At 36.7% G+C, this 11,933-nt stretch overlaps 2 protein-coding genes across 2 annotated transcripts; both read left to right on the top strand.

Moving 5' to 3' along the window:
* The first annotated feature begins 1,641 nt into the window (after positions 1-1,641).
* On the top strand, positions 1,642-3,495 carry LOC149829300 (non-specific lipid transfer protein GPI-anchored 15-like). Its single transcript, XM_090017337.1, has 3 exons — positions 1,642-1,980; positions 2,267-2,368; positions 3,323-3,495. Exons 1-3 carry the CDS (start codon positions 1,668-1,670, stop codon positions 3,451-3,453), a joined length of 546 nt encoding a protein of 181 aa, XP_089873463.1. The 5' UTR covers positions 1,642-1,667; the 3' UTR covers positions 3,454-3,495.
* Positions 3,496-8,956: 5,461 nt separating this feature from the next.
* Positions 8,957-9,977, top strand: LOC149829299 (non-specific lipid transfer protein GPI-anchored 20-like). Its single transcript, XM_090018027.1, has one exon. It carries the CDS (start codon positions 9,010-9,012, stop codon positions 9,385-9,387), a length of 378 nt encoding a protein of 125 aa, XP_089874153.1. The 5' UTR covers positions 8,957-9,009; the 3' UTR covers positions 9,388-9,977.
* The last annotated feature ends 1,956 nt before the right edge of the window (positions 9,978-11,933 follow it).

Genomic DNA, 11,933 nt, shown 5'->3' with positions numbered 1-11,933 from the left:
GCTTGGACTGCACGCTGGCAGCTTGCTCCAATTCACATGATTTGAGTAACATGTATTGAGCCATAAGACATGACTTGAACAATCTTTTAGTGCATGTAATTTTGATTTAGACCTCATTTAATATGCCAATCCGAGTTTGATTTTAGGGACTAGCTTCTTGAATAAAGGGGAAAAGAGGGCAGATGTGGGAGGGGGACACTATGCGAATACACTTAGTACGATACGATAATTTTCAAAAATTAGGACACAGGGACACGGCCACACGCACACATTAGATGTATGTGTGTGCATATAAAACAGCAATTTTAAATCACTACATTTAGGAACAACAATGGAACTAAGTTGAAGTTGGAAATGTAATATAATTGTTAACAAATTATAAAAGAGAAATAACTCGAGTGAATATGAAATAAGTAAATAAGATCATAAAAGAAAATTTGTAAAGTTAAAGTTACAATATTGACAGCATAGTGACAAATATCACAAGATTTATGAAAATCTCACGATAATATCATGAGAAATTGCCGTTTTTCTCACGAGATTTTCAAAATCTTGCAAGATTTATGAAAAAACATAAATACCGCAATTTAAACGCGATATTTACATTTTAAATGGCTATTTATCTCGAAAAAAATGTGAGATTTATGAAAAATTTTCAATTTCTTGCAAGTTTTTAAAAAATGAAAAATTACCTTTTAAAACGTTTGTCACTATGATTGACAGTACGTGAAACTGGTTTGACTATGTCGATTAAGTGTCGTGTCGGTACGGGATACGCATGCTAAATGAAGTGTTCGTGTAACATAGATGAGCTCCTTATCTAGTCTAGAGATTCAGTGAGTTCGACTCACTTCAGCTGCACTTTGCAAGACAATGTTTTCTGACTCTATAAAATGGTCTGACCCGTCATGCATTTGGCTCTAATAAGACATGTCTAGAGGCAGATCGACCATTTCATAAACAAATGGTTTCTTTCTCAACAGATTAAAGCAGTCATGCAGAGGTTACTTTTAACTCGATGTACAATGAGTCTGAATGCAGCACAACATAGAAGGACCAACTTGGCCGAAGCCTTGTACCATGAAAACAAGTGGTGCATGGCCAACTTTGGCTTAAGTCAGGGTTGGTTGAGCCAAAAGTTATTTCTTCAGAATTATTGAATATTGGATCCGTTACTGTTATAAGAGTCAAGTTCGTAATTGGTTATGTGGTTCATGATCCATTCCGTCTTTGAGGAAAGGATTCTCAAGTTTGTCAAGAAAAAAAAATTGATGCAAAGAGGCAATTTGGCACGTCGTTATAACAATAAGAAAAACTCTCACCTACCCATATTTTATAAATATATTAGATAACTAAACCATAAACTAAAAACAGTAGTCAAGCGCCCACAAATAAGTTTCAAACTCAACTGCATTTTTTTAATGAGCTACCACCTGATAGCTTAGTGTCAAAGAAAGATAGCGAAGTAGGAATGGTTGTTCATCCATAAACCCAACTGTTTTTGTCTCCTTTCTGATTCCTTTCACTTCTGGCCTCTCCTCTCCTATAAATACTCCTTCCTAGGTAGCCATTGACACAAACCAAGTCCAGAGCTCTTCATATCTTCGGTCTACCGGAAAACAAGTACTAAATTTCCGGTGACCGTCTCCTCGACTTTTCCTTCTCAAATGGCTGTCAAGTTGGGTTTGGTCTTGGCCATTGTTTGCACATTGTATGTGCACACATATGCTCAAACCAGCTGCGCCACCTCACTCGTTGGCCTTACACCTTGCTTGAGCTACGTTACCGGCAACTCATCCACACCTGCACAAGTGTGCTGCTCACAACTTGATAGTGTGGTCAAGACCCAGCCCCAGTGTCTCTGCCTACTCATTGGGCCCAACGCTGGTACCTCACTTGGGATCACAGTCAACCAGACCCAGGCACTAGCGCTCCCTAGTGCTTGCAATGTGAAAACACCCTCACCAACGCTGTGCAGCAGTAAGTGCTACTAATCATTCATTCCATAGTCGCATTTTCTGCAAATTTTGCTATGTACAGTTTGCATGCAGTACTTAAGACATCTGAAAATCTAAAAATTTGTGGGCAAGAATCAACCAATTGATGTGGAAAAGATGAATATATGCATTATTTGTATGTCTCTAGGTCCCCATGGAATTGATTAAAGGACCATCTTGGTATCTCATCAAACCAGATTGGGATATTTTCTATTTTTTGGTATGCCAAAGATTGAGCCTTACATTTTTTTCGTTTTTCTCTTTGACAGCTCTCAGTGGCTCACCCACTGCTTCTCCTGCTCCAGTTGATGCACCACCAAAATCAGTCTCGACTCCAACTAGCTCACCAACAAGCAGTCCTAGCCCATCAGGTAACACACAAAGAAGTCAAAACACTTTTTTGAGTATTTGACCTTTCGACAGTGCAAATAACACCCCAGGATTATAGCTCCAAAACCTGCACAACCTGTGTGGGCCCTGACCCAGGTTGGACTTTCTGGAACCCTACATGGTTCAGGGTTCAGATTTGGCGGGATCCAATCTAGAGCCTTTTCTGATCTAAACCAGACCAAGTTTGGTGTTTGAACATGAGATCAGGTAAGTAGTTCAATGGCGATAGAATTTGATCGATCGGATCCGGATCCGAATCCAAAAGATCTATTTTGCATCGAGCTGATGACAAGATGGAGGTAAACAAACACTGAATCTCAGTTTTCTTCGCAAACAGGGATCTGAGATTCATATTTTAGTTGAAATCTACTTATCACCAGCCAGTTTGTAGCAAATTTTTGGGCTTTACTCAGCTTGTTTAATGAGTAAACCTTGTTGCAACGGAATACCACAGTAAGCTGCAACAATAATTATCAAAGAAATGGCCCACAAAGGCCCCCACTCATCTGATAGCGGTGACTCCTGAATGTCATCTAGTTGATAAGATGTCATGAGCTCGAAACCCATGGACGTGTGCCTTTTATTGCGAGCTCAAAGATGGGTGTACTCCATGGTAGGCAAGAGGGACTCGGAGTTTTATGCCAATGAACTCGGTGGTTTTTCTCCTTGGTTATCCAAAAAGAAAGCAGGCATTAAAAACTTTCAAGCTGAAGGCCCTCCGAGGTGGTATCCCATGTGGTAAGCGGGGTCCTGTGCCAAGCTGAAGGCCCAGGTTCGAATCCCTCTGACACATGGGGCTTAAGAGATATCTGGTAGGGTCTGCCTAACCCCAGATTGCCTAAAAGAAAAAATCTTTCAACAGTATATACAGTGAAATTTCTTATTTTCCCATGCTTATATACATTTTCTCTGATATGAATCACATGATACTGCAGGAACCAGCACCAAATCCACACCTGGAGCCCCTGCACCATCAACTAATGGCAACTCCATGAACTCGGCGCCTTCTCTCATGGCTCTCACTGCCATCTTCCTCGTTTCATGTGCTGCGTTTGGTTCCTTCTAAGTTGGCTTGGATTTGATTGTTTGTGCATAGTTATTATTTTCTCATGGAGTTCATTGAATTCTTTTTTTTTTCTTTGGTGTTCTTTCATGGTCCTATGTGACCTTTGTGATTGTGGGGGATTTGCATTATTCTTGTCAATAAAATGATTCGTGATGTTTGGTTAAATCTCTCTCTCTCTCTCTCTCTCTCTTGTTGAATGTGGGACTTTCGCCCAAGATCCCTTGGTTAAGATGCTTCTCTAACAATTCAACCATCATAATCATTCCAAAAGTAGATCAAGAAAAGGTTGTATGTAAACATGTTAGATCGTGCCAGACAAAGTGGGATCTGTTTTTCAAGCCTTAGAAGACCTTCCCTTACTATTCTCTGATAATTTAGAAAGAGACAGCTATCGGGGAGACCAGGCATTCCTGAATGATGCATGTCTTTGAAACATAAACTATAAAAGCAAGCGGATAAATGTAACCAAAGACACCATAGGCGGATTTTTATAAATAGCTGATAAGTTAGGCAGCCATTTATAAATTTCTGTCTAAAAAGGTAAATTAAAAAAAAAAACTTCTTGCAATAGAGTCAATGTATCACTACTCACAGTAAAAACATGCCAAAACTATCTTACAAAAGATCCGATTAGAGAGAGTTGTGGGGTATTTCGTTACAAAAAAAGGATCCCATTAACATAGATACTAGCAGTCCAACTGAAGCATCTGAATGGCTAGGGATCAGTTCACATCTAGGTGAAAATGTGGTTCAATCCTAACCGTTGATTAGACAGCTAGGATTGAATGCAGGATGGAACCCATTCTATGTCAAATGACGGAATCCGTACTCCTTCGTTACTGGTGGATAGGGCCACTTAGCAGCTCATGATATGGCTCATTTTGGCTAGGTAATAAGCTAATCCAAGCTTGACCGTTCATTCCGAGATATTCTCGGATCCCTGCAATTCAGAGGGCCTATAAATCTATAATTGGCCAATACAACATAAATCAGTTATCCTTTTTTTTTGTTCATAACGAGTTAATTTGGCAACGTCGAACGTGTATTTTAGAATTTGATTGAACCCTACAAGTCACCATTTATTTCATTTCTTTTTTAGACAAATTCTTTTGAAACTTTTATGATTTTTAAATTAAAAAATCAATTTTTTAAAATAGTTTGATTAAAAAATTATTGCATACAATTACACTACAAGAAATCTGTGGATTAGCGACGGTCGTAATCCGTCGCTGAACAGTTTAGCGACGGGTTAACGACGGATAACTTTCATCGTAATTTCCTAGTCGCTAATTAACGATGAACAATATCTATCATTACTTTCGTCACTAATTTGCGATGAATTAGCGAATGTCATGATTCATCGCAAGGCCGTCGTTAATTCGAAGAGATTTGGTTTTGGGACAGATACACATTTGTGGCTATTGTAGCGACGGAATTACGATGGATTACAATCCGTCGCAAAATATCGACCGATTTAGTTTTTCGACGGATAAATATCCGTCACTAAATTGGAGGCCGATACTAATTAGCGACGGACAATATCTGTCGCAAAAAATAAAAAAATTTTAAAAAATTTGTTTGAAATATAAATATCGAGAAAAAAAAATTCTAGTTATACAATTTATATATCTTGTGTATAAAAAATAAAGTTCACATAAAAAATATATATACAAAGCAGTTGAAACAAATTTAACACAAGATATAAGGTGAAAAAATTTATCGATCCAGTACTCTAATCCTCGCTAAGTTCTACTTATTTACAAGTGAACATTTACAAAGAGTTTCTTTTGAAACAACAAGAAGGTGCAACAAATTCAATACATGAATCTAATCATCGTCAAGTTTCTGAGCATCATCTTCTTCATTGTCTTGATTCGCCCCTTCATCCATGCCTCCATCAGCTCTTCTACGTTGATTATCTCCAACATTCTACAAGAGAAAATAAAGGTTAATATTGATAAACAAAATATAATGAAATGGATTATATGCAATGCACCTAATCTAAGGCAATCAAAGTAACATGAATGAATTACACATAGACTAGCTACCAATAAAGTAAAGGACATTAACAGAATTCAAATATGTGTTCTAAGGTTGACAAAAAAAAATCCATAGTGATTCAATCATGCAGATATGTGTTCTAAGGTTGTCAAAAAAATATTATAGTGATTCAAGCATGCATATATATGTTATAAGGCTGTCAAATAAATGTCTTTTGTATCACAATCATGCTTTTATGTGTTCTAATGTTGTCAAAAAACTCTCATAGTGATTCAATTATGCATATATGTGTTCTAAGGTTGTAAAAAAACTTTCATAGTGATTCAAGCATGCATATATATGTTCTAAGACAGCCAAACAATTTCATAGTAATGAAATCATGCTTATATATGTGTTCTAAGGTTGTCAAAAAACTTTCATAATGATTCAATCATGCATATATATGTGTTCTAAGGTTGTCAAAAAACTTTCATAGTGATTCAATCATACATATATGTGTTATAAGGCAGTCAAAAAACTTTCTTAGTGATGAAATCATGCTTATATGTGTTCTAATGTTGTTAAAAAACTTTCATAGTGATTCAATCATGCATATATGTGTTATAAGTCAGTCAAAAACTTTCATAGTGATGAAATCATACTTATATGTATTCTAATGTTGTCAAAAAACTCTTATAGTGCTTCAATCAAGCATATATGTGTTCTAAGTTTGTCAAAAAACTCTCATAGTGATTCAAGCATGCATATTTATGTTCTAAGGTTGTTAGAAACTTTCATAGTGATGGATTGTTTTTGTTGGAAATTTCTAACGCTAAATAACATTTTTCTTGTAGTATTAGGGGTGTCAACCAGTCGACTTTAATTACCCGTACCCGACCTTGACCAAACCCTATAGGGTCCACATATGGTGACAAATAAGAAGACCCGATGGGTCCGGACCCAAAGGTTCGATTAATACATGGACCTATGTATAATTTGTGATTTTTTATACCAGACCTGGGCCTGATGCAAGTTACGATTAAGACCCACAAATTTTCAATGTAAAAATAATAAAAGATATTATTTTACTGGGTATGGTCTAGGTCTGGTTCATGTAGTTCTTATCTGGTAAAAAAATCATACCCGAAATCTAGTCCAAGTCTGGTTTCCACCTCGGTCCAAACCATTGACACCCTACATACAATAGAGAAAATCCCTACTTGAATAATTTCTACACGCAGCAATTTTATGTATTTTGTGTGACCCGAGTACTTTGTAAAGTATACAACTCCTGTCACTTGATGTGCTCCAAAGTTGGGTTCTGTCCGGTTTTGAAGAATTTAAGAAAACTCTGATACCATTGCTCACTTCTCTGTTTTTCATCGAAACAAGAAAAACATGGACTTCCTAAAGATTCTCAATATCGTTTGTCATCCATATAGCATATCGGCTATATATAGCTTATATATCGTTAATTTATCAACAGTTTAATTAATATTAAAATATACACACAAAAGAAGTAAATTTGAGGCACTAAATTAATTTCATTAGTTGCAAACATCGGTTAATCTTGAAAAAATGTAAACAAAGAATGTGCATATACAAACCCATGTGAACTTAGATGAAGACAAAAAACTGCAAAAATATGCTTTTTAGAAGGCAATTTTCACTGCAGCAAATATTCAAGTGGAACAGAAATGAAAAATAAAAACTACCAAATTATTGGAACACAACAAAAAACTTAGATTATATCATAAATTGAAGAAATTTAGACTTAGACAAAAAGGTATGACATGAGAGAAATTAAAAAAAAGAAAAAAGAAAATAGAAAATAGAGTGCAAACCTGTAAATATTTGCACATAATTAAGGACATTTAGACCTCCGACATTGGCAAACCCACAGAGTGAAAGGAGAAATAAAGAACAAAACAAGAAAGATAACAGAGAAAAAATAAAAAATAATTACCTTCTAAAAAAGGGTTACAAAATATCAATAAATCAAGGAACCTCTCTTAATGAATACCTTAAAAACCGGCTTCTTCCTAAACCCACGTCATTTTGAAAGATAAAATCTGGAAAAACAACATAAGAAACAAAAATATCTTGAATTTTATTCAAAACTTATCCAGATATATCGCGATACCCATATTTTGGCTGTTTTTTGAGAAATTTATAGGTTCTGAAGCAAATGGTGATATGTTGCTATGTATAGGCTATATATAGCCTATATTGTTACCATGGTTTTAACTACTCATAGGGGTGAGCCAAACGCCAGGGTATCAATCTCTATCATGCCACCATGGTCCTCTTGTTATATATATATATATATATATATATATAGAGAGAGAGAGAGAGAGAGAGAGAAATGGGTAGGTGCCTAATGCTTTTTTATACCTACCTTAGAAAGATTGTTTTTTTTTTCTAAAATCTGACCATACAGATGTGATCTACATGCTTGATTTTATGAGAATCGTGGATAGTTCAATTCCAAAACCAAGTTAGGTTTTTATAAGATTAAAAAATCAACGGTTTATAATTTAAAAAAAAATATTCAATACATGATCCAAGTGTGATTTTCTAGCAAACCGATCATGCAAAACACACACACACACATATATATATATATATTAAGAAAGAGAAAAAAGTAGTAGTTTCGCAACCCTTAGGTGAGCAACTACTAAGATCAATTGAGCTGGCCGTCCATCATAGGACTTGATGGACGGCTAGCGCAAAAAATGCTAAAAAAACAGCTTTTAACACTTTTAGTGGTGGTCAAAACAGCACCTTTGCCCCTTTTTTTGCGGCGGGCAGCGTAGTTGCACAGGTAACAATGCACCTAAGGGCCTCTAGATACCTCTTTGAAAAAGGCGAGAATTCCCTTCACCTACCTACACCTAGAACTTGAGTAGGTTTATTGATAGCCAACCAACCTGGCAGATGGCCAAAGACTAAGAGAACGGGCCCCACAAAAATCAAATCTATCAGTCAGACCCTAGCCAAGGTCCCAATCTGAATTAAACGGTCAATAGAGTGGTAAACGGGCCAGACAAGGGTCGGGTCTGTGAGTAGCTTAGACATGATCCAGATTTACAATGATGAAAGCCAAAACAAAACTTTAGTCAACTTTCAAACTATATGTTCGGGTCCATGCTTCCTGCTCAATTTCACAAGTCTCCAAATTGGGGATTGGCCCCACTATGGAAGATATCAAGACAAATTGATAGTGTTTTAAGGAAAAACTCAGGAAAATATCAGCTGATATAAAATTCTAAAGATGCGAAATTATGTAGAAACACAAAACTATGCTGCAATGCAAAACTTTAATATGTAAGCGCTTTACGTGGGTCTGGAAGAGCTCCAGCTCAATGAAAGGACATTTTTTGTCATATGAGAAAATATCATATGTTTCTTGACTACCAAACTCAGCCAAACATTGAATTATTAGATTAGTTAGTAGTTCAACTCCAAAAAACTACTCTCTCTCTCTCTCTCTCTCTTATATAAGGACACAACACTACAATTAAGCCATCACCATTCACTATAGCAAACTCTACAGTTGGAGATTAAGCCATAGGGATGGAGGTGGTCACTAGCTTAATCAAGATCCTAGTCTTATCAATGGCCATTTATCCGGCGGTAATCACACCGGTTTCGGCCCAAATCACCACAGTGTGCACCGCGGGCATGATCAGTAGCTTCACTCCTTGCCTGAACTATGTCACTGGAAGCAGTGGTAATGGCAGCTCCCCAACTGCTGATTGTTGTGGATCCCTTGCCTCCCTGGTTACCAACTCTGCAGGATGTTTCTGCCTTATCTTGACGGCCAATGTCCCGTTCAGGATCCCCATCAACCGGACCTTGGCCCTCTCCCTCCCTCGCATGTGCAACATGCCGGCAGTACCAATGCAATGCAAAGGTAATCACTTGAATTACCTATGGTGTCTGCAGATATAGGAAGCTATACTATGCAAAGAAACATGACTATTCAAGTGGACCTTAATATAGATCCAGATGATGCATTCATCCATATCCATGGTAGAACTGATAGCATTGAGTTAGACGAAATTGATATGGGCTAGAGTGATCTGTTACCGTCTTACACAGTTACACCCTGCTTGTACCATTTATATATGGAAGATAAGTTTGTTGATTTTGCAGCAGCTTATCAGGGCCAACCCTCTTTTATTTGTGTCCATATCCGGATATGGGTCCAAACTGGTCCTTGGTGAGGATTTGACTATTATTGATAACCCTTATAGCAATTCCAAGTTGCTGTAACCTACATATAAAGAAAACAGGTGACAGCAAATGCCTCTTTAAAGATGGTAAGGGTGCTGACAAAAATCTTGGAAATTTTGGTTTTCTACTGGTAGCAAGAAAATATCGAGATTTTTATTGAAATTTAATTGGTACTCCTATCGCCAGTATGAAATTTTAAAATACGCATTTTCCTTGAATATGTGTTATCTAGAGATAATTTTTATATTACCACTCATGATAATATCACTAACAAGTTTATGTTTTTGTGTGCTCTTTTTCTTACCTTTTGCAGATACTTCGACGCCTCTTCCACCGCCAGGTAAATGGGCAACCTGTGTAATAGGAAATAAAAAGAAAAACAAATAAATAAATAAATAAACAACTGCTATTATATTTCCAAAATTACATTTGGGCATAATGTGAAGCTTTGACCAACTTCAAGAACGTCAAATTTTCCCTTTCCTCTCAACGAAAGATGGAAAGTTCATGAACTTGGTCATGAATTACTTGTGACTAGTTGCAATTTTAGGGCCATTCCAAGATCTGGGTCAACTAGATTCAGTGGTTCCATTGAATTCGGATCCATCCTAACCCAGCTTGGTCCAAGCTTGCTTAGACCATCTGGTCAAGTGAAGCAACCCATATGCACAAGGGTATCATCATGAAACATGACCAAGTTTGCGAACTCCAATATTTTTGCAAAAACAGGGCCAAATTTGTGAACTCCATTTTTAACTAAGTTTTCAATTTAGGACTTCTTTTCCTCTGTTTTTCTCCTTGACTAAATTATATTATCTTTGACAGGCTCTGTCTTACCTGGTCCAGCGCTTCCACCTCTTCCTCCAACAGGTAATTACCATCAATTAGTTAACCATCCCTTACCAGCATGATTATGTTTGGTTCTAAAGTAATTTATAAGTTTAGAACTAGGAAATTCCTTGAACTTACGCCATGATCTTCTTCCTCCTTGCTCTCTTTGGCCATTTTTTACAGCCATGCCACCGGTGACAACAACGGAAGCGAGTGCACCAACATCACCGCCACCGACTACATTGATACAGCTGGTTCCTGCGCCGGTGTCGCCACCGCCTACGATCATTGGAGCTGTGAGACCATCACCAAAACCAAGCTCAGCTCACAAGATCTATGGCTTCTCTTCCTTGTCCAACCTTGCTTTGTTAGTTCTTGGAAGCATGCTTTAGAAAAGCAAATTGTTGGTCATATTCTTTGTGTTATGTACGTATGTGGTTTTAGATGCATTCTTGAGTGCGTCTATGAGCGTGCCGCGCTAGAACATGATTCTTTCGTGGGTGTTTTCATATTGGCATAGGCAAGAATTCTTTACGTATGTCTAAATGATTGTCTATCAATTAATGTGTGGCATTGAACAAGGGTCCTTCAGTTTGTATAAAGTGATTGTGCATCAATATCTTCTTAACTTTTTTTGAATCTCTAAGATTTATTTAGATTGCATAAATGATTGTGCAGCACACTTGCAAATCTTTTTTTTTTTGAGAAAGAGAACTTTTGTGATAATTTCGATCTTTTGGAAAAAAACCAAGAAAATCTGGGGGTATATTATGTTTAGAAAACATAAAAAATAAACATATACTACAATAAGAATAAAAATCATGATAGCACCACAGTATATTAAAGGAAAATGCCGGGGCTTGCTAATCAATAAAAAGATCACAATATATTGAAAATAGGTGACATTTTAAAATTCTCAAGATATTATTGAAATTTTGTGGCTTGTGAATATTTGATGCAGTGGACAGGAGAATCGCTCCTAAACCCCACAGAAATTGATACCTTAGAGCAGCTACAAAACTAGAAAACTAAGAAAACATGAAAAATAATATAAAATTTGAAGAAAAATCAATAAAGATCACTCATAATTCATCCTTCTCTGTCTGCCTGTCTTTCTATAATGAATATTTATAATGCAGAGAGAAACCCTAACACATGAAACCTACTACGGATCTGAGATAGATCCAAAACTCAAATAGGATCTAAACAATATCCAAATCCAATATTCAACTAGATAATTAAAAAACACAAATAAGTAAAATGTATCTCTATAGATCCTATAGACCTGATCTAGTGTCTCGCTAGCGCTCTTGCATTATTCTCTTTGGGTTAGAGAAGACTTGCCCAAAAGGCTGGACCCCGCTTACATTTTTTCAGTTTTGCTCTATTGTTCGGCTCATAAATGCACACTATACAATGTGCACAATGTT

Source organism: Nuphar pumila, chromosome 9 (assembly GCF_984573655.1).
Source record: "Nuphar pumila chromosome 9, dmNupPumi1.hap1.1, whole genome shotgun sequence".
Classification (NCBI taxonomy): Eukaryota; Viridiplantae; Streptophyta; class Magnoliopsida; order Nymphaeales; family Nymphaeaceae; genus Nuphar; species Nuphar pumila.
This window is presented reverse-complemented; position numbering and strand designations above follow the sequence as displayed.